General features: G+C 36.1%; 1 protein-coding gene across 1 annotated transcript in view; it reads left to right on the forward strand.

Annotated features, from left to right (window-relative positions):
* LOC140743082 (uncharacterized) overlaps positions 1–10,920 on the forward strand; it is a 40,654-nt gene extending 29,734 nt beyond the window's left edge. Inside the window, exon 3 of the mRNA XM_073074148.1 lies at positions 8,103–10,920. Within this exon, the coding sequence (XP_072930249.1) occupies positions 8,166–9,431 (1,266 nt within the window). The 5' untranslated portion in view covers positions 8,103–8,165 and the 3' untranslated portion in view covers positions 9,432–10,920. The remainder of the gene's footprint in view (positions 1–8,102) is intronic.
* The last annotated feature ends 13,672 nt before the right edge of the window (positions 10,921–24,592 follow it).

Consider the following 24,592-nt stretch of genomic DNA (forward strand, 5'->3'; position numbering starts at 1 on the left):
GGAGATGTTTCAAAATGTATGGGCACCTTTTGTACACTATACTAAAAACTAAAAAAACATGTAAAGAACAATTCTTATTTTTTTCCAATCATCTTCGTTTAATAGTTTAAAGCAATAATTTACACTTAAACTTGTAACACAACACTGCAAAAACATCATGGCGGTAGTGATTACCCTACCATTCTGTTTTAACTTACTATATACATAATATACTTTTTAACATATCTTTACGAAAATGGGCGCAGATATAAACAATATTGTAATACATAGTAATTGCCTCATGATACCATCATGAGAAACAGTATCTTGATTTGATAAATGTTAGGAAATGGCAACAGGAGAACGAGAAAATAAACTATGACATATAATAAAATAAAATTCACTCCAAAAATATACTTTTTATTATATCGAATCATTGACAGGAATGACAAATCAGAAAAAGTAAAATACATGTTTTTCAGCTGCCAGCTTTATCATATACGACCTACTTGAATATTATACATAGCTTGGATTTTTGCTATATTCCAACAGCCCCCCTCAAAGATTCAAGTATAAATCAGTTTATATCTACCAACACTTCACTAGGTGTTTCGTTATGGAGAATAAGCAGCGAAAGAAACTCCATAGCACACATCTTTTTAAAATAAATAGAAATGTTTTAACAATGGCAAACTTAACCTAATGGCACATGTGGAGCTGAACATATTTCAGACCACAGCGTTTTATCAGTCAAATATACAAAAAACTATCAAACAAAACCTTATACTCGTACCCTGCTTTAGCTGATGAGACTGCGACAGTACTTACATTGTTTTCGTGTGTTTCACGAATGTTATGCAGTTTTAATTACTTTGAACAAATAGTTTCTAATACAATGTTTGCGTCTCGTCGCTTTCTCAGTTCCTCAGTCAGAGTCCACATAAGCAATAATTAACTATTTATAATTACAGCTTTCATTGATTAGTTTTTAACTCTTTATATATTTTATATAACATTAAAAGATGAATTAAACATTTACACATTTAAGACAAAAATCTGGATGCGTACAAAAACATTGTGTATATTTACTTTACATTTCTATACAATACTACCTTTATTTGAATCTACAATGTGCACCATGATATAAGTCAGAATTATAGTAGTAGAGTAATTTATAAGAAAATGTGATTAGGATAGATAACACTTATAGAATCTTTATAGCACATTTTGCACATTAGTAGATTGATTTAGTGATATTGTATTTGGTATTCTTTCAACATCTATAATAAGAAATGAATGAGAGTGTACCTTAAAAGTTTTTAAACCCTATATTTAAGTATAACATGAAGATGTTCGAACCAAAGCCAAGATGTCAGCCGTAAAAGCTTTTATTTAATTTACTGGCTTTATTATCTTTAGGCAAAAATCATCCATCATCCATCCATCAGCCTTTACTGGTCCACTGCTGGACATAGGCCTCCCCTAGTCTGCGCCACTAAGACCCGTTTTGGGCCGTCTGCGTCCAGCGGTTACCCGCCGTCCGCTTCAGGTCGTCAGTCCCACCTGGTCGGGGGGCGTCCTGTACTCTTTTTGCCGAGACGTGGTTTCCATTCGAGGACCTTCCGACCCCACCGGTTATCGGTCCTACGAACTATGTGGCCAGCCCATTGCCACTTCAGCTTGCTTATTTTGAGAGCTATGTCGGTAACTTTCGTTTCGCTCCTAAGCATAATGAACAAAACGCGAAGCTAATTTTCGTCCATATGGTGTACATTTAAATGAACCTGATTTACAAAAGATAAGAAATCTATCTATACCTAAAGGTAGTAAATCTGGCTATTGATGCGAACGTTACATCGTAATCCTGTAAAATTTCTTACTGAAACTGAATTTCTTAGTGAAGCTTCGAGCAACCAAACGAACTTTGTTTTTTCTGTTTAACCTTGTTCATTATTATTTGTGGTTAATACCCACTTGCAACTAACTAACTGCTTTTTGCCATTTATCAGGCATATTAAAAAATAATTTAAAATTATGTAGGTAGTCATTTCGCAGTACTTAATAAAGATCAGCTATTAGGATTGTGCACCCGTATATAATTTTTCACGGGTTAATCAAGTATTTAGTAGTTATTTATTGTTGCATTATCATTTAAGGAATGTTGTTGTTAGCTTTTAATTAGTTTCGCCGAATCAGAGTCAGGCTTTCTAATTTTATATTGATATGTAATGTTTTTGTGTCTAATGCTCGACATTTGTTGTGATTAATTTCAATATTCAATTCATCAATTATATGATGTGCTTAGCAGCTATGGACATTTAATTACTTTTATTATTCAAAAATGTATATCCGTTAAAATCTTTACCATCTAGACTGGATTTAAAATATTTTTAACACGCTTTTATTAGCTTGGTATGTATGTATGTATGTAACTAAGTAACGGATTCTTTGAAACCGATTTCTATCCACTTTGAACGTTCAGTTTCATTCAAAATTTTTAAGAATTATCAAAAACCGATGTCAATACACGATTTTAATAATATTGTACCATTGTCCTTATCATCATCCTATGGATTAACGATTTTTGAGGCGAGATTCTTCGAGCTCGTTAGAGAAAGTTCATCGCAAAGTTACTAGATTGCAACAATTATTGCTATTTAGTTCTGTTATAGCGTGCTTTTTGGTTTTGAATTTTCCCGCCCGAAAGACCGGAATTGGATTCCCCGAATCCGCCTCCGTGGGCTCAGGGAACGGGGAAAGAGCGGCTTTCGAAAGCCGCTCTACGGCGTCCCGTGCGCCTGCGACGGATTGGCTGGGCAGACATAGCTTCCCTGGCCCTTTCCGCCGCCTCCTTCGCGAGCATTACTGCTTCGCAAAAGGAGCGCACCGCCTGCAACCTAACCTAACCTAACCTACCCTAACCTAACCTAACTAAATAGTCAATGATGAACTGGCTTTGCAATTTTATTAGAACCTACACCAAATATCTTTAAACACAATTCAATTATTCCCATCGGTTGAGGAGTTACATATATTCCGCTCCGAGCCACATTATCAGACCCTTAAATAGTCAATGATGAACTGGCTTTGCAATTTTATTAGAACCTACACCAAATATCTTCAATCACAACTCAATTATTCCCATCGGTTGAGGAAATACATATTTTGTCTTCAAGCCACATTATCATACCCTTCAATAGTCAATGATGAACTGGCTTTGCAATTTCATTAGAACCTACACCAAATATCTTCAAACACAACTCAATTATTCCCATCGGTTGAGGAGTTGCATATTTTGTCTCCAAGCCACATTATCAGACCATTAAATAGTCAACGATGAACTGGCTTTGCAATTTCATTAGAACCTACACCATATATGTTCAAACAAAACTCAATAATAGTCATCGGTTGAGGAGTTACATATCTACACACTAAAAAACACTAAAAAAAGAATTATTAAAATCGTAATTATTATTAAAATATTAATTATAAGAATTATTAAAATAGTAATTCGTGTACATACATAAAAAAAGAAAAAAAAAACAAAAAACCGGCCGACTTGATAACCACCTCCTTTTTGAAGTTGGTTAAAAATAATAATGTTATTCCTGATTAGTGATCGAAGGTTTTTTCCCTATAACTCAAATGTTCTAAAACATATACAGGGTTACTGAAAATTCGATACATTCCCTTGAAGGGGTAAAAGTAGAGCTCATGTGCAATAGATTTTGTCATTAAGTACCCTAGCCGATAGTGATTTGTTTCGATTGTCAATTATTAAAATAATAGCCCTATTTCACTAGCTTTCGAAAATGGTATAAATCTTTTACCTACATTGACAATCACAACAATAACACAGTTTAAAGTGTTAACTAAGATGAAGTACTTTACCTGTGGCGAACAGTAAGACTCTAGTGCAGTTTGCGAATCCAAAAATTACTGATGTTCTGAATATTTGTTTTTAGCTAATAACATTTTTATTAAAAAAAAATCGTAATATTTCGTAGCACTTTGGATAGCTAGTGAGTAGCAGTTGTTTTCGTTTCAATAACTCAAGATAGTTAGAAATTTTTACTTTTACTATTGATCTATTCTTGGGAGGGATTTGCACTTACTATAGTTAGGTTGATCCATACCAAAATGACAAAGCGTTTCAATAACATTCTGACAGCTTACTTTAGTTAGTTTGAAATACCATCTGTCAATAATTTGCTATCTCTCAAAATCGGGCGGTAATCGCCAGATAAAGCATTATAAATAATATTTTTTTCTCACAATAATGGTGTTATTTTATGATTAAAGTGAAAATAAGAAGTATGAGGCCGGTATATTTGATTCTAGTGCAAAAACAGAAGCTATAGAACGCACGACCTAAGTCGAAGGTCGACCTATGATTTTACAAAGTTGTGTTAAAAAGTGCTAATTAGTATTTAGTTTTCATTTGCTATTACGGTTGTAGTGTATGTATCTATTAAATAGATATGTATGTACATAGTCTCTTGTATGCCAGTAGAGAGGGTAGCTGTCAAAGGCAGTCTGCCCTACTCGGAACTGGTGTAGTGGTGAGCCAGTGCATGTTAAATAGCCCTTGAGGTTCTTATACACATTACAAGTGGCGACGAGAATAAAGGTAAAAGGCGTGTTAAAAAAGTTAATAAATAAAAAGGGGCTAAAGGAAGGTAGAGACCATTCCAATCTTGTGTCATATTGTGACGAAAACAATTTGTAAACAATATGTTAGTTTGTATGGTAGGACTCTTATTTATTTTAATTAAAGATAGTATTTATGAATTCGTAATATAGATGAAAATTCATTTAAATTGTGAGACTAAATAAAAATGAAAGTTTCAATTACTAGCTCTTATTAACATATAGCAACCATTTATTTAATTTAATACTTATTGATTTAACTTTAATTTTGGTAAGACGGTCGCGACACTTTTCAGCCGCAGGCGTAACATGCCGCCGCCGCTACGTTTCCGTGATAAGGAGGTAACTTGGCAGCCTACAGTTAATTACTTGGGATGTCACATTGATCGCTCGCTGCACATGTGCATGTAGTGGGTAAAGTGACATGCAATTGGGGATATTAAAATTACACAAATAACCTTGATCAGATACCCTAGATCAAATTCCAATAAATACTTCAATGGTTTTATTGTTATGCAATAGGATAGTGATGCAATACTATCGAAGAATACCAATTTCATTAGAAGAAAGGACATAGGAAATAAAAAGAATTGCTAGATTTAGAGAGAATACTTCAGGAGTACATAAACCGTCATCGTGGACTTCTCCAATAGTTCCGATTTTCAAGGACAATGGTGTAATAAGCTTATCTATACTTCTTTACCAATAAGCGGAAGAGTTTGTTTTGATGTACGCTTTAATGTCTGGAAGTATTGGTAAAATTTGAATAAATATTTTAAAATAAGTTAGATAATTTATTATGGAAGGCTCTACGCTATAAATTATTATAATAGGGTTTTCTAAACGAAACGTCTTGCGCACCAATACAACTGCCTGATTGACCTCCCTAATTCAGCGAGTCTGATAAACAAACGAAGTTTTTAAAGTGGTTTTTGGGATCTTGATCAACTTTATTTCGCCTTTTAAAAAAGATTTGCCTATTTTTTAAAATATAGCGGACCGACATCTTGTTGCATCGAAGTTAAGCGGTATTGTGCGAACATGGCCATTCAAAATCGATTGCCAATGGATCAGTATCACGGTACCTTAAACAATCAAATACACAATGAAAATAGAACACTCGACTTGGTGCGGTCACTGCCGTGCCGCCAGATAAGCAAGTGAAATCTACAATTATTTCGTTTACCAATTTCAGACATTTAGACTACACGAACGTGTAGTTATGTTTACAAAAAATAATAATATAAAAGTACCCACCTATTCTCTCGTTCCAAAGCAGTTCTGCGTTTACCCTTTGTTTCTTTTCGAGTTCCCTGATTAATATCTTCTACAACAGAATTACCTAAATCTTCCAACATCATAACAGTATTTCACTTGCGAAAAACAATGATAAAATTTAAAAACAAACAATTTTCATAGACGACAATCACAATAGCAAACAAACCGCTTTTACTTTAAAATTTTCTGACAAGTAATTGCCACAACGTCAATGTCAAGCTATCAAAATGTATCAAAATCTATGTGTCAAATTTAAAAATAAGGCCGGCCCATTCACGATAATATAACCTAATGTTGTTTATGGTTTTGTCATGAGAGACTCGAAAGTAGGATTATATCGGTTTTTGTCAGAATCAGCAGAGTCAGCAATGAAAAATGTTAGGGATTTATCGATTTTAGTTCCGATCGCCATCGTTGTTTAGTACGATTGATGTTTTTATCGGTTTATGTTCAGATCCCAGTATTTTGCCAACGGATTTAGAGTGGATTTGTAGCTTTTTGACCAGGTTACATTAACCATACAATAAAATATGTAAGAGAACAACGAATTGGCATCATAAAAAATAAAAATGACAAAATGCGATTTATCGGTTTTTGTTCCGACGCTCCTCAATTAGATGTCCAAAATATAAACAAAGGAAATTATCAAAAATATGTTTCAATGGTAAATTCATGGTAGTTTTTTATTTTTGACGATATTGAAGTAATAAAACAAATCTAAACACACAAACAAGTAATAAAATACATCTTTAATAATTAAAAAAAACCTCAAGTTTGTATTAAAAATGTTATTTATTACCAACACCCTTAAAACTGCCTTTGTTTAAGCGCTCGTAGGAAACTTTATACTTAAGTTAGAGGCATGTTTTTTTTAGTGTTTGAAAGCTAATACGACGTAGAATTACATTAAATAATAAAAATAAAATAAAATGCCTAGATTATTTTGAGGAAATTCACGATTACTGAAATTTAACCTAAAAAAATTGCTTTCTTCACACTAATCTGACTATTTTTTTCTAGGAAGATAAACTTTTTTGTTTTTGATCAGTACGGCCTATAACTGGCATTCATTGTAAATTTTGTTTGAACATGATAACTCTTTTAGTTCAAAAGTTATAGCGATTTATTTACTTTAGGTGCACAATTCCAAAGAAAACTTCAAAAGGTCGTAAAACCCCTTAAAAAAAAATTATTTTTTTTATTTTTTTTGTCGACAAAATACGGTTTAATTTTACCTGTTTCAATATTTGCACTTTATGGAGATTCACCCTGTATATTCAATAATAGGATTACCTAAAAATAACCCCAATATAACATCTCTAGTTTGTTCTATCGCCTTTTGCTCCAATTACGAGTAGCTCCAATTACGATCATAATACATGACAGATTATTTTAACTGTATTTTATAGTTTTAATCTGATTTAAAAGGTTTGTTTTACACCAAACGTATTGTGAGCCGCCGAGTGTGAACCTGCTCACTGTAAACCGCTTCATCCTCACGAATGGAATAGGAAACTGTAACGCTCATTCACAATAGGCAGCTGAAAAGTACGGCAGTTTGAACGTGGCCTTATAATTAATTTGGAAAAAAAAAAACAGAAAACAGTTCCTTATCTATATTTACAGCAGAACCTATAAGAAGTCTGTGGTTTTAAATTATAGATCCCTAAAAATAGATGAAAAATTTATTTTCTAAAAAACGAGCCATTTCCTTTATTTTATTTTTTTATAATAAAGAAGTAGCAGACGAGCATGCAATTTAACTGATGATAAGACTACTGCCACCCATGGACATCTATAATCAATCCCAGATAGGATCAGATATTCCTATCTGGGGTCGGCCACAGATACGCAGCTACACCTGAAGACTAAGCTCCGGAACGCCTCGGAAAAGTATGTCTCCCCTACCACACCCTTCAAACCAGAACACAGCAGCGCTTAACACTGCTATTATGTGGCAGAAATAGGAGTGGCGGTGGTGCCGCCGGAGTCTAACCACAAAGGGTTCTACCAAATTCATATTTTTGCACCTTGACTTTGCACTCGATTGAAACCAATTGAAATGAAACCAAGAATGTATTTTTTACTGCTTAAATTGTAAATAATGATATTCTCATATCGGTATCGATTATCGATATCTCTTACAAACTCTACTGGGAACCGATGTACTAACTGACCCCCCATTCTTATTTCAGTGCTCCAATGCCGCGCTTGATCATTCATCAAGATAGACTGATACTGAGATAGAAAATTCAAATATGGACAATTTGAAACCACGCCGCTCGCAACGTATAGCAGAGCTACAAATTAAAAAAAATAAAAATAAACAGCCTTTGATTATATTATCGAGACTCTCAAAGGAGGATCTGTTAAAATATGTAACTATGAACAAATTAGAAGTAAACATCAGCCCAGTATCGAATATACCCAATTTTAATGAAGAACAAAGAATAAACGGATACATGACCCGCAGCAAAACTGCCGCATTGAAAAGCCAGCTTGCCGAGCAAAGCAAACCAGCCCAACAAAGCGAGCGAGCCAAGCAAAACAAGCCAGCCAAGCAAAACCAGTTAGCCAAACAAAGCAAGCCAGCCGAGCAAAACAAGCCAGAAAAGCAAAGCGAACCAGGCAAGCACAGCAAGCCGGACAAGCAAAGCGAGCCTGCCGAGCAAAGCAAGCCAGCCAAACAAATCAAGCCAGCCAAGCAAGGCGAGCCAACCAAGCAAAGCAAGCCAGCCAAGCCCAGCGTGCCAACCAAGCAAAGCAAGCCAGCCAAGCAGAGCGAGCCAGTCAAGCAAAGCAAGCCAGCCAAGCAAAGCGAGCCAACCAAACAAAACAAGCCAGCCAAGCCAAGCGAACCAGCCAAACAAACCCAGCCGGCCAAGCAGAGCGAGCCAGCCGAGCAAAGCAAGCCAGCCAAGCCAAGCGAACCAGTCAAGAAAAGCAAGCCAGCCAAGCCAAGCGAGCCCGCCAAGCATAGCCAGCCAGCCAACCAGAGCGAGCCAGCCAAGCCAAGCAAGTCAGCCAAGCAAAGCAAGCCAGTGGTGGTTATAAAAAAACCGACGAACCAGGACTTAAAAAGACTTACAAAACAAGACCATAATACAGATAAGACTACGGAGCCAATGATGACACTACGGAGCAGGCGACTTTTGTTTACACCACCTCCCATAAGAAGGCCGTCCGTGTTGCTACCAAATCTGACACCCCGGATGCCAGGACGTTTGTTGCCACCACCTCCCTCAAGAAGTCCGTCAGTGTTGCGCAGATACACAGCGCAACGTTCACCATCGATACGTCGATCGTTGTCGACACCTCGTCCAGAGCAGCCATCACGAAGAGTAGTGGCTGCTAGACGAATCGATCCGGATGGTAATGTATCCCTTTTATGTCATCGCCGTATCCCGACAGTAAATCGGCATCGAGCACCTTTTCGACAACGCAGTACTTCAAGATCGCCGGCCCAATTTATGGTTTCAAATTTGCCAGATCCACCAGACAACCACGTCTGTGTTCTTATGTAATATTTTTGTAAGATAAACATTGTGATCGGGCTCAGCTCGGCCTCCAATCCTATCCATGGGCGGCTGTGACTACCTCCTATTACGTAAACTGCTTGCTAGTCTACCAAATCTAAATTATTAAAAAAAATCTCAAGATAATCTGTCTATCCTAGTTGATACACAAGGCGTTCTTATAGGATAAAAATATAAGTTAATTAATATTTAATATTGTATTTTTTTATATTATAACAGTGATATATGTGAATTTGTGTACGATTATATAATACGAAAAGTAAATTAATAATTGTGATTTAAAATTAAGGTGCGTAATTAATAGACATCAGATTACAAATGCAAATACATAACTTTACTTATTCCTTTTAATTGATAGTGCTTATTTCGGCAGTTACCAGTTTTTGTAAGGAATGATCCCTCATTTGCATTTTCCCTGTCCCATACATAAACATTTTAAGGGTCCAATTAAAACTACCATAATACTTCCGCATATCCTGTAATTTTTCCGATGTACTAAAATTCAAATTGAAAATTTGATTGTTTTTCCAGAAATGTGCAAAAAATTTATGAGAAACATTATATCAAAATTTCCTTTTTGTCAGTTAAGTATTTTCGGACACTTACTATAAAATTTGTAAGGGGTTTTTTATTACTTGTTAAGTATTTATTCAATTTTTATTTTATACTTATGTTTACACGTAACGTAAAAATATAAATGTGTATCATTTTGTAATAGTTAAATAAAAATGTAAAATTATTTTGTGTTTGTTAATAAATCTGTCTCAATCCCTTAGGTATTTATTGTGGTATTTAATAAACGTACATAATTAATCAACAACAATCTATCAGTATTTTTCATATGATCATATTATCATATCATTTAAATACATACATATATCATAAAATATACGAGTATAAATATTTTACTTGCGAGTATATGTGTCTATTTAATTATAAGTTAGGTGTAAATGTAGTAAACGTTTATTGTAATTGAAAATAGTAAGCAGTCATGTTTTTAATAATAAATCTGTCTTGATCTCTTAGGTATTTCTCTTAGGTATTCAAAATTATTAGTTACAACAGACTAATAAATTTGCATAACTACAACAACAATCTATCAGTATTTTTCATATGACCATCATTTAAATACATATATCATAAAATATATAAATATTTTGTGCGCGACAATATGTGTCAATTTATTTATAAGTTAGGTGTAAGTTTAATAAACTTTTATTGCAATCATAGTTACATAATATCAGTTGCAATTTATTCAATTCGTACCGTAAATTGTAAAATTTATATCTAACTATGAAATATACGTATTTATACTTCATAGTTACATGTAAAGTATTATGTATGCGATAGTATTGTATTCCGTGTCAATTTAATTTATTTAATATTTAATCATTATAAAAGTTATATTATTATAACTTAAGTGTAAACGTTTAATTGAAAATAACTTTGCAAGATGTCATTATTTAACAATAAATCTATGTCAACGTCTTAGATGTCTTGCTTCTTTAATAATTTTATAAATTATATTATTATAACTTAAGTGTAAACATTTAATTGAAAATAACTTTGCAAGATGTCATTATTTAACAATATATCTATGTCAACGTCTTAGATGTCTTGCTTCTTTAATAATTTTATAAAATATATTATTATAACTTAAGTGTAAACGTTTAATTGAAAATAACTTTGCAAGATGACATTATTTAACAATAAATCTATGTCAACGTCTTAGATGTCTTGCTTCTTTAATAATTTTATAAATTATATTATTATAACTTAAGTGTAAACATTTAATTGAAAATAACTTTGCAAGATGTCATTATTTAACAATAAATCTATGTCAACGTCTTAGATGTCTTGCTTTTTTAATAATTTTATAAATTATATTATTATAACTTAAGTGTAAACGTTTAATTGAAAATAACTTTGCAAGATGTCATTATTTAACAATAAATCTATGTCAACGTCTTAGATGTCTTGCTTCTTTAATAATTTTATAAAATATATTATTATAACTTAAGTGTAAACGTTTAATTGAAAATAACTTTGCAAGATGACATTATTTAACAATAAATCTATGTCAACGTCTTAGATGTCTTGCTTCTTTAATAATTTTATAAATTATATTATTATAACTTAAGTGTAAACATTTAATTGAAAATAACTTTGCAAGATGACATTATTTAACAATAAATCTATGTCAACGTCTTAGATGTCTTGCTTCTTTAATAATTTTATAAATTATATTATTATAACTTAAGTGTAAACGTTTAATTGAAAATAACTTTGCAAGATGACATTATTTAACAATAAATCTATGTCAACGTCTTAGATGTCTTGCTTCTTTAATAATTTTATAAATTATATTATTATAACTTAAGTGTAAACGTTTAATTGAAAATAACTTTGCAAGATGTCATTATTTAACAATAAATCTATGTCAACGTCTTAGATGTCTTGCTTCTTAAATAATTTTATAAATTATATTATTATAACTTAAGTGTAAACGTTTAATTGAAAATAACTTTGCAAGATGTCATTATTTAACAATAAATCTATCTCAATGTCTTGGATGCCGTGCTTCTATACTATTCTTACTTACTTTTCGTGCTAATAAACGTACAAAATTATAACAACAAATTCTATCGGTATTTTTCTTTTGAATCAAAGACCTGTATTTGTTTTTAACACCATCGTTATTTTTCTTTTTTTTATATTATCTTTGAACCTAACGATAAAGCAGACGAGCTACCTGATGGAAAGTAGTCAACGTCGCCTATGAACATTTGCAACACCAGAGTAGTCGCCAATTCATCGCCGGCTTTGAAGCAGAGCTCTTTTTTAAATCGTAACAAAATGTTGGATGCAGTTTCTATTACGAAAAATGGCCATATCATTTATTTATTTACTTTGATAGAAGCCAAACAAGTTTATGTTCAGTAAATTTAATTATATATTAATAATTGATTTAGAATTAACGTGCGTAATTAATAGACATCAGATTACATGTATTAGCATGTTTGCCTATGCAAATACATAAAACTCTGTTTTTGTGAATTCATAACGCCAAAGGAAGAATTAATATCGAAAGTTTTCGCAAATAAATTCTGTAAATTATGAAAAAGAGAAAAAAAAACAATGGCGGTACGAAGTTCGCCTGGTAGCTTGTAATCCTGTGAATTTTTCAAATAGGCCTTCAGGGCCAATGCCGAATCTATAAGGATTAGCGAAAAATGCTGAAAGGAGTTACGAAACCGATTTTCATAAAAACTAAAACTGCATCATTAGTTTTTTTAAATATCTTTTCTCCTAGCCGGGAATTGAACGAGTTCATTTTGAAAAAAAAAATACACCCTCTATATTTTTCCACTATCTGACAGTGTCGCTTGTAAGGATCAAATACTGGGAAGTAATGTTACGAGACAAATTAAAGGAAAAGGAAAATTTTGAAGAAAATACATATTTTTTTCATACATTGGCAAACTTATCCTTAAGGATTATACATAACATATGACTTATGTATAATCCACTAATTCGATGTTACGACCATTTATACAAACGGCTTAGTATGAGAAAGTAATAGGTTGGCAACTCAGTTCCCGCTGTTTTTAAGATTTATTTTTTAATCAAAATATCAAAGTTTATACTGATTATAAACGAACCTAACAAAAATTGTGTTAGGTTCGTTTTCACTGATTCAAAATAGGAAACTGTTATATAAATCAAACTTAGATATACACTTTAAAACATATTCTATCACCAAAAATATACTCCTCAAATATACAAATGGCTCGGATCAACAGCAAATACCGACTTACCTCTCTAAAAAATCCTATGTTCACGTATTAAAATATTGCTCAGTCAAGTTACACTTATCGTGATAACTTTTAAACTATCCGTACAAATTATTTAGTGTAAAAGACAAAGTTTATCAACTTTAATTTTCAAAAGTGATTAAAGTATTTATTTTAATAAGAGTTAATTCAATACTATAAAATAAGCATAGTAAAATAGAATAGTAATTTACAACTGGCATTTTCGGTTATAATGGCTACCAGGTAAAAGATATATGCTGTCGAGGCCTTTTATTTAAAACTATTTGAGACAAACAATTCCATCATACATTACTTTCCTGTAACTTTAACGGTTTAGGCAGCGTACGCCAAGACAGCTCTTAGACGGCAAGATTTTTGCCACTCACTCGATACTTATTGTTATATTAAAGCCAAACCAAACAATCTTTAAAAAAATCGTCTTTCTGTTATTCTGATGTATAAAGTATATTATTGGAAAGTTTCATCCTAATCCAATTAGCCGTTTCTTCTACAAGAATTAACGAACCCATTCATACAAACTTTCAGCTATATAATATTAGCAGGATAGTAGGATGCCAAATATGGAACAATTGAGGGAAGTGAAGAGCCAATTTTATAATATTGCGGGATTCCCAAACGTGATTAATTCTATAGACGGATCACACATACCAGTTCAGTCTCCTGGAGGTGATCAAGCAGAATTATTTAGAAATAGAAAAGGTTTCTTTGCATATAGATGCCCGCTGGCATGGTTCAACACATGACAGTACAGTATATCACAACTCATTCCTGCGTGCATGCCCAGATATTAATGAGACAGACGCTCACCTCCTAAGGGACAGTACATATCCTTGTGGAAAGCGTATGTTGACAGACACCATATTTGAATTGTGTGAAAAATGAAAAAAAAAAACTATAAAATCAGTCACAAATAAGAACTAGAAACATAGTAGAGAGGACATTTGGTGTATGGAAAATATCTGCTTGCCTGTCTAAAAAAATAGGTTGAAAGTTAATCACACATTAACTGTAATTGTTGCAACAGCTGTGATACACAATATTGCACTGCAGCAAAATGATATAATATTTATTACTGATTCTATTACTGAAGAAGATACTGTATCAGAATCATTTTTACAATCTTTACCCTCTGCAGGAAATAACTTTAGATGGTTATTAGTTGAACAATATTTTAGGTTCGTATAATTTCTTATTCAAAATCACATTTTTAATTTACTATTATTAATATAGGGATATAAATCGAAATAATATGCTCACAGAATGTTTTATTTAGTAAGGACATGCTAATCTATCAATAAATAAATTATTACAAATTATATATTTTTTTAAATTCCAAGTCTACTTTGGCACTTTCCGAAAGTGTTTTCTAACGTCTAAATCTAGTAAAACTTTCGTTTTTTTTCTAGCTTCATCAGCTCATGTTGCCGCTAAATTTCTTAAACTTCTAACCTTTTATTAGTTACAAGATCTTCATTAGTTTTTTTATAACTCTTTCTTTTGATGATGAAGGAGGTCATATTACTTATGCTTTTTTTATTTTCAGTTAAGCTCAAGTTTTTTAGGCTTCGGTGTGCCCTCTATGTCTTGTAAGACAGACTTGTATGGCCCTTTAAAGATTTAACTGGTGGGGTTGAATTAGCTTCAGATTTATGATCGTCTCTTACATAAATGACCACCAGTAAATCTTCTGGTAGGTCAGCTTGCGAATCTTCATTGAGTACTAGAACAACTTTATTTGGTACTGCTACTGGAACATCTATAATAAAAAAGTTTAAAAATCAGTTACTGTGTTATTATTGTATTTATTACAAATATTATCTAAGCATATGCTTCAATATCATCAAAGTATAATATCTAACTGGCACTTTGACCTAGCGAGTGATATGGTGCTGATGAGTCCAGTCTCAAAAATATAATGGGGTTCTGACTCAAACAACACACACACAACGCACTTCATAAAATAATAGTCCTATCATTCCTATGTCAGTTAGTATTGTTGATCGAAAAATTCAATTCAACTTCGGAAAAACATACATTCGAAATAATCAAACATAATCAGCATAAAACATAAATGCAGGCAGATTGCAGAATGACATCTGAATGACAGATAGCTTTCCTAAGAGTATAGAATATAGTACAGTCCGCGAGGTCTAAGCTGAGCTTTGCATTTGTGTGAGTGCACATAAATAGCGTAGATGTAAAGTCATATTTAACACCTTTAATGCCAATATGATTTTGTTAATTCCTTATTAAGTTGCCGTCGTAATGAACTCGCCAGGCGAGTCGCTGGCACTATATACTAATTTAAAATTATCTCGAATCGGAATTTAATACCATCGTTATATTTTTCTTCCAAAACAACAGTACATAGTCAGCTTTGATAATAAATAATTTATGTTTTTGTTATCATATAATAAATCATTAATTTAAAGGTCGAAGACCTGCGGCAGTGGACAATGCAATTGTAATTCAAAGCATTATATAATGCATTTGTTTTCTTAAATTATAAAAATAGTCGTAAATTAGAGCCACCGTGTAAATGTTCATATTAGCGTTTATTTAGTCTACACTTTGAATTTCAGTAGAAAATACGGACGCGTTTAGGAAATATTGGCGAAAAACATTGGACTCGCCCGGCGAGTCCCAAGCACATGAACGAAATTTATATCAATTTGGGCAAGACGTTTGCAATGAACGTGTTAAACGCGACGCGTCTTTTAATTGATTTAAACCGGTTTATACTGCTTTTTGGCAATCGTGCATCTTCCTCACTTCTTGTACTACACTCGCGGGCAAACGAATCGACTCACACTCCAAGCGCGCACTCAAAGCCGCTGCATTTGAAAACGCAGATGTATTTTTGTTACAAAATTACTTTTTCTTAAAGCTTAAAAACATAGCTTTCGAATGATGTAATTACCATAAAACTCAGTACAATACTTTTTTTTTTAATTGGTGGTAAAGTTAGCCAATCTTTTACTGGTTAGATATAATATAACTTTTCTTCTACCGTTTTTGAAAAATCAACCCTTATATGGGTAAAATAAGGGTTGTAAATTTGTAAGGAATTCCCCCAGTTTTGATGTAAACTCTATGAAAATCGGTATTTCGGGTTTTCAATAGAAAATAATTAAACACCTATTTCTCCATTTTTGGAAAATCAACCCTTAAGTTGGTAAAATAAGGGTTGACAGCGTAATTTAAAATTTGCCAATTTGAAAGCCAGCACTATGAAAGTTAGCCATTGCCTTACTGATTAGATATAGTGGGACTTTAATTCTACCGTTTTTGGAAAATCAACCTTTTTGTGGGTTAAATAAGGGTTGTAACTTTGTATGAAAGTCCCACAGTTTTAATGCAAACTGTACGAAAATCGGTATTTGGGTTTTCGATAGAAAATAATTAAACACCAATTTCATTGTTTTTGGAAAATCATCCCTTAAGGTCGTTAAATTGGGGGGGTTGGAATTTTATTTCAAACTCCGTTAAATCGGAAGCAAGGACTATAAAAACTTGCATTTGGCTTTCCTGTTGGAAATAATAGAACTTTTTTAACACCATTTATGGAAAATTTACTCTAAAGAGGGTAAAATAGGGGTTCAAAGTTTGTTGGGAAGTCCGCAGATTTTGAAACAATGTCTATGAAAATTGGTATTCAGCTTTCTGATTGAAATAACATTAAAGTCAAACGCGTAAAATAAATTCCAAGTAATTATTATTATTATTCTTTTTTTTTTCTTTTTTGTTAAACTCAAGAGCTTAGCTGACCAATTGTTTCTACATAATTAGACCAAATACATCAAATCATTCAAGACACTTAAGCACTACATGTGACCGATGGATAGCCCAGTAACCTCCTGTTACTTTTCATTGACACAAATCCACTCACACAGATACAGTTATAGTTTCCACTGAAACTAGACCTCCGCTATTGCTGCCTACCCACCGCATATTACGGCTGCACGACAACCTCTGGTACGATCCGATCAACATGCTTACTCAAGTTCTCAAGTCATTATTTGCAACTACTTTAAATTAATTTAGTCAGCTTTGCTCCAATTACCCCGTAATATACCCCATTTGTATATAGAAAAATAAAATGAGAGTAGTTTGGAAGCTCATCAAGAACATTAAAACCCAAATTTTAAATGTTCTATAACCTAAATTACCTTCACCTCGCTCAATACAACACACCGTTAAGTTCAAACGCGAGCACCACTGAACGCTACAGTATCGTATCTACGCTGAACCCATATCACAAACACATCTATTGAGCCTTTACACACCAGTGTCTCCATTGAGCAACGTGTAGACTATTAAAATTGCATTAATACGACAACCTTCAGAAATTTCTCACAAGAAATAATGAGTGCACCCCCAAATTAGTTTAGAAATTTAATAAATTATTTTCAAACAGCCGACAAATTCTGGTGGACAAATTCTTAATAAACCGTAAAGTACCTCAATTACATCATTTTTTTTAAAGAATAAAGTCACTTACCGAAGAGCACTTACTAACGAATCAAAAAGTATCCTGCCTTATGGCGAGTCGTAACATTGGCCACCTTCTAATTCGTTCACGGTCAACACAAGTCCAGTGTCACCAATAAGCAGATATAGTAGTTTCTTATCCTGTGAACACTCAAAGATTATGCGAATTAGGCGAACATTATGAAATAGAAATAAATTGAAACAATGGACCACCAAAGTGATTCCATCCATCCATCAGCCTTTTGAGGTCCACTGCTGGACATAGGCCTCCCCTAATTGGCGCCACTCCAACCGGTCCCGTGCCCTTTGAATCCAGCGGTTTCCCGCCGTCTTCTTCAGGTCGTCGGTCCACCTGGTCGGGGGGCGGCCTGAACTCCTTTTGCCTCCGCGTGGTCGCCACTCGAGGACCTTTCTTCCCCATCGGTTATCGGTCCTCCGAGCGATGTGGCCGGCCCATTGCCACTTCAGCCTGCTAATTTTGAGAGCTATGTCGGTAAGCTTAGTTCGTCTACGGATTTCATCATTACGAATCATGTCTCGTAGCGAAATACCAAGCATAGCTCTCTCCATAGCACGCTGAGCGACTCTGAGCTTTCGAATGAGGCCTACGGTAAAGGACCACGTTTCGGCGCCGTAGGTCATCACTGGCAACACACATTGCTCGAATAGTTTCGACTTCAGGCACTGAGGAATTTTGGACGAGAAGATGCTCCGTAATTTCCCGAACGCAGCCCAGCCGAGTTGGATTCTTCGAGTGACCTCCCTCTCAAAGTTGGACTTACCCATCCGGATCGTTTGTCCCAGGTAATTGTACTCGTCGACAACTTCGAGAGGAGTGCCATCAACAACTACCGGTACGGGTGTGACATGGACATTGGACATGATTTTCGTCTTGTCCATGTTCATCTTAAGACCCACCCGTTGTGAGGCACTGTTGAGGTCTCCTAGCATTTTACTGAGGTCCCTCAGCGAGTCTGCCAAGATGACTATATCATCGGCAAATCGAAGGTGTGTGAGGTGTTCACCATTGATGTTAACGCCAAGACCTTTCCACTCCATCAGCTTGAACACATCTTCCAACGCAGCGGTGAACAGCTTCGGCGATACGACGTCGCCTTGTCTGACTCCCCGCTGCAATTGGATAGGGTTCGTCCTCTGGTCGTGTACTCGGACTGACATGGTGGCGGCTTTGTATACACACTTCAACACCTCGATGTACCTATAGTCGATCTGGCATCGCTGAAGGGACTCCAGCACCGCCCAGGTCTCGATAGAATCGAAGGCTTTCTCATAGTCCACATAGGCAACACATAGCGGCAGATTATACTCCTCGGTCTTCTGTATAATCTGCCGGAGCGTGTGTATGTGGTCCATGGTGCTGTAGCCTTTTCGGAATCCGGCTTGTTCGGGAGGCTGAAAGTCGTCAAGCCTGCGTGCAATACGGTTAGTGAGGACCCTCGAAAAGAGCTTATAAACATGGCTCAGAAGCGCAATGGGCCTGTAGTTCTTCAGTAGGGTTTTATCGCCCTTTTTGAAGAACAGTACCACTACGCTTCTGCTCCACGCTTCCGGGGTAGTTCCGCTATTGATCACGGAATCAAACAACTTTTGGAGCGCCACTAGTACGGGTTTCCCGCCAGCTTTTAGCAGCTCTGTTGTGATTCCGTCATCTCCCGGTGCCTTGTTGTTTTTAAGCTGTTTGAGAGCCCCTCTAATCTCGTACAGGCTGACTTCCGGGAGGTCCTCGGTGTAGTGTCGGGTCAGCTTGGCACGTTTGTCGTTCACCATCTTACGGGCTGGAACTCGTGCGGAAGTATACAGCTGTCCGTAGTAATTCTCGATTTCTCTCAGAACTTCGGGCTTAGACGAAACTATGGTGCCCGACTCGGTCTTCAACCTCGTCAACAGACTCTGCCCAATGCACAGATCTCCTGCGAACACTTTCGAGCCGCGGTTTCGCTCAATAGCGTCTTTTACGCGATTAGCGTTATAAGAACGCCAATCGCGTCGCCTACTTTGGGAGATCTGTTTATTTAGCAGCCTGTATTTCGACATTGAGGTTGGAGACTGCACACATAGTTCTCGTCTCTCCCGCATAAGACCGAGAGTATGCTCTGAGAGAACTCGAGACTTACCACCGGAGGGGGCCTTGAAGTACTTAGACCCTACCTCGTGGACAGTTGCTACAACCTGGGTGTTAATATCGTCCACGGAAACGCAAGAATCGAGGCACGCGAAACGGTTTCGTAACTCAATTTGAAAGTCTTCGGAGCCCTGGATCTGGACAGGTGTTGGGCGGAGCGTAGACTTCATCAGGCGTGACCGTTCGAGCTTAACGTTGATATTTAATGTGCCTCTTACCATCCGGTGATCACTTCCGGTTTTCACCCTGTTGATCACAGAGACATCATTAAATATGTGCCGTTTGTCTGCCAAAATGAAGTCTATCTCGTTCTTAACGGTACCATCGGGACTTATCCAAGTCCACTTTCGCTGTGCCTTCTTCTTGTAGAAGGAGTTCATCATAAAGAAGTCTTCCCTCTCCAAGAAGTTGGCAAGCAAGTGGCCTCGATGGTTTCGTTGTCCAACTCCAAAGGGCCCCACCTTCAGTTCGTCACCATTCCGCACGCCCAGTCTTGCGTTAAAAGTGATTATAAGTGATTATAAGTATCAAAATGGCAACGTGTCACCCGTATGAAATAAACTGTCATACTACACTAGGGTCCACCCTAAATTGCACTACTCCATGCTTCAGTCCCACCATAATTAAAGCATCCAACGGCTGTAAAACGCTTTACCTTCGCGTGGCGTGGCTTCCCAAGCAACCCCAAGAAAATTACCAAACATATGCGCGCCATTGCCCCGAACCAATAAACGTCACCATTGGTCTCCACCATGACCATGTGGGCATGTAGGTCCATCCCACTTCTGATGTGAGGAAAACCCGATTAGGACATTAAAGGGACACGTTAGTCAGTAATTCAGTAATAATAAAATTAGTTATCATAGTCAGTCGGTCAAGTATATGGCATAGCATAATTTAATAAAATTAGTTATCGTAGTCAGTATGTCTACTGTATAGCAAAATAACCATAGCGAAGGCTAGGACAGTCTATTGAAACAGACAGCGATCCGTGCACCAAGACTCATCCAAATCAAATGCGTACTGATCAATTGCTTCAACCCTTTTTATAGGAAGAGCAGGTAAAGTAATCAGGTAGATGGGTCATAAGGCGATAAGGAATGTCGTCCGGTGCAGGTGCGGCCAGCATCTGGTATTACGCCATCCGCTTTCAACGCCTAGACCTGCCCCCAACACATACAAATTATAGATTCGACAACAAAAGTGTCAGAGTAACGTTCTTTACAATAATCGGAAATTAACTGCCCAGAAGGCGATCTACAGTGCCTTTTTATACGCCCCTTTTTAGTTAATACCCTCATTTTACAATTATTTTTTTCTCTTCTATTGTCGTTCCTAACACGGCCTCTCCTGACGGTGTGGCTCAAAGACAAAGATCTGAGATCTTTGTCTTTGAGCACGACACCTTTACAATTGCTAGCCCGTTCAGAAAACGTTCTAACAAAGTAGCGCGCTGTATTCCCAATGCTCACCGATACAATGACCATTAGCAACACATTGCTTAGGCGGTAGAAGAAGCAAAATCCGGCCGAATCCGCCTCCGCCTTACCGCAAAGAATGGTAAAGTAAAGCATAAAGATGCCCACCTCTATGCAGACCACGGCAAAAAGTTTATTCTTTAAGTCGATACAATTGGACATATAGAAATGTCTAAACACAGCGGATATAAAAGAAACAGATACGAGTACCAATCACCCGGGGCAGTTCCCGTCGAAGGAGTGCACCCTCATGACTCGTTAGGGGTCTACGAATGAGACATAACTTTGCATGTGTGAATCGGTACCCATAAAAGGTTATTCCAACCCAAACTAATAACAATAAAAACACAGAAAATGTTTGCCACACAAACGTCACGCACACCGTGACTCATCACAGGTGTCCGTGGCTTCACTCTGCGTGTACAGTTGTACACAGCTCCGGGACCACATGTCTGAGCGACCGAGCACAAAAAGCAAAACACAGCATTCGCTGGGTATGTTTCATATGCACCCGCAGAGTGAACTTTACTTACGAACAAAGTCCTACACTTATTAATTTGTGTAGTTGAGTACACCAACTAATACGTTTACCATTATTTTCCTTATTATTTCCAACTTGCTGTAAATATTACACAGTCTGTTACACTTTGTTACATGTTCAATAGAACCGCGGTAAATGTGCTAAATACTAAAAATGTCTTATTACAAGCTCCTCCAATATCGTCATGCTGTCGTCACTATTATAGCCCTAACCCTTGGTACCCAGGCATTACACGGACTTAGTCAACAGAGGCCGCAGCGGGGCTTCCTTCCAAGTACCATAACCCGTCCCGGACAGTACCCAGGCATTACTTGGTCTTAGTCAACAGAGGCCGCAGCGGGTCTTACACTGTGTCTTCTAAGTATCAAAACCCGTCCTGTACGCACAGTACCCAGGCATTACATGATTTTGGTCAACAGAGGCCACGGCGGGTCTTACACTGTCTTCCAAGAACCAAACCCGTCCTGTGATTGAAGTGACAGTACCCAGGCATTACGTGGGATATAGTCACCTCGAAAGCATAACAATCTTTCGAAGAGTCTTCTATACCAATCCACAACCCGTTGTTGACCTCCAGGCATTATATTGGTGATCTTGGTCATCTCGAAGTCGTGTTAGGCCATACACGCTCCGTACTCCCACGTCACTACATAACCCGTATATATTGAGCTGATAGCATAAATGGTAACAAGTATGCAAAATACTGATAGAACAGAAACTTATTTGCACATTGTAACAAAAGTGTAACAATAATAAAATTGTAATTTAATATAACTCACCCAGGTTCAACTTCAAATCGTTTATTTCCTTACCAAGGACCAATTTAAATTCCATTTGAAGTACCCTTAATGCCAGTATCGCTCGATAGACCATGCAGCAGACGTTGGCACCAGCAGTACTCGCACCGCACGGCATCGCCCGCACTGAATAACAGCGCCCGTCAACGCCTAGCAGCACCTGCGCCCGCAGAGCACGGCAACGCCCGCAGAGCGCAGTGGCGCCTGTACAAAGCAGCAGCGCCCGCAGAGCACAGCACCCGCAGAGAGCGGCAGCGCCCGCAGAGCGCAGCACCCGCGGAGAGCAGCGGCGCCCGCAGATAACGCCAGCGCCCATAGCGCACAGCTGCCCAACAGCATACGACGACACGCACAAGTCAGCACTGGGCTCCACGTGTCAGTATATCACCTGTACACTGAGAATATTTATTTACAACACAGTTTACATAACATGAACGTAGTGCGGTGAATTTAATAAAAGTCTCATCATCATCGCACGGCTAAACCTGACCCCGATTTACGTACATGTACATGTTAAGTCAAGGTACAGTTTTCCATCGTTAGGCATTAAAGTTTTCAATCTTGTAAACTTAACTACATAGGTACATATAGATAGACAAAAGAGACTAAAATAAATTCATGAGAATTCCGCGTACGGTAACTAAATTAAAATAAACGCCAAGAATATCTACGAACGAGGGTATTAACAAAATCGAAATCTAAAATAATAATTTTAACGATTAAATAATTTGAGTACAAATGTTTTCATAGATTGCTAGTCACCCACTAGTTTTTCTAAACAATTTATTTAACAACTACACAGATTGTTATTTACAAAACCAAATGGTTAAAGGACTTAAAATGTTTAAAATATACTAACAATTTTAAAATCTTTTTTATATATGCCAAATGCCACAAGTAAAAAGGTTAATATTTAAAGAAAGTTAATATTTTGTCTGTCTGTTACATAAACATAAAATGTTTTAAAACTCCAACACTAAATTTTAGCAATTAACTCTGAAATTAAGAGTAATAAGAAAATATTGGTTTGATCTTACCAAATTGCCAATCGTGTCTACCTTGCCAGCAATCACCTCCAGCTCAGGCTCCACTACATTCCCAATCATTCCACCAGCAGTGGACAGACTTGAGCCGCGCCACGGTGGTGATGCACATGGTAAAACCTCACCAATATCACCTCTGGAGTACAGCCACAATACTGTTGATCCCGACTTGCGTTGTTATTTTACCGATATACGTGGTCTGCCACTTTTCTTGTTTACTTATTTAATTATTAAGAACAAACATACAAGGGCGGTGGATCAGAACGTGGGGCGGATACAATCCCACTTCTGATATTAGAAAACTCGTCAGGAATTTATTAAAAACAAACGTTTATAAACCGAAAACATTTTACTTCACAATTTTACTTTACAATGTTAACAAAATAACAATTAAGCATACAAATTAAGGATTCGACAACAAAAGTGTCAGAATAACGTTCTTTACAATAATTGGAAATTAACTGCCCAGAAGGCGATCTACAGTGCCTTTTTATACGCCCCTTTTTAGTGAATACCTTCATTTTACAATTATTTTTTTCTCTTCTCCTGACGTTCCTAACAATATAATATACAATAAATAAAGGAGATGTTTCAAAAATTCTAAATGTATGGGCTCCCGGCCACCTTTTGTAAACTATACTAAAAACTAAAAAAACATGCAAAGAACAATTCGTAGGCGTTCATTTTCTTCAAATCATGTTCGTCTTATTGTTTAAAAACAATAATTTACACTTAAACTTGCAACACAACAGTGGAAAAACATCATGGCGGTAGTGATTACCGTAATAATGTCATCTGTCATTCTATTTTAACTTACTAT

The sequence above is a fragment of the Epargyreus clarus genome, unplaced genomic scaffold (genome assembly GCF_041222505.1).
Source record: "Epargyreus clarus isolate Ecla_fem2 unplaced genomic scaffold, WU_Ecla_fem_2.2 ptg000007l, whole genome shotgun sequence".
In the NCBI taxonomy this organism is placed as follows: Eukaryota; Metazoa; Arthropoda; class Insecta; order Lepidoptera; family Hesperiidae; genus Epargyreus; species Epargyreus clarus.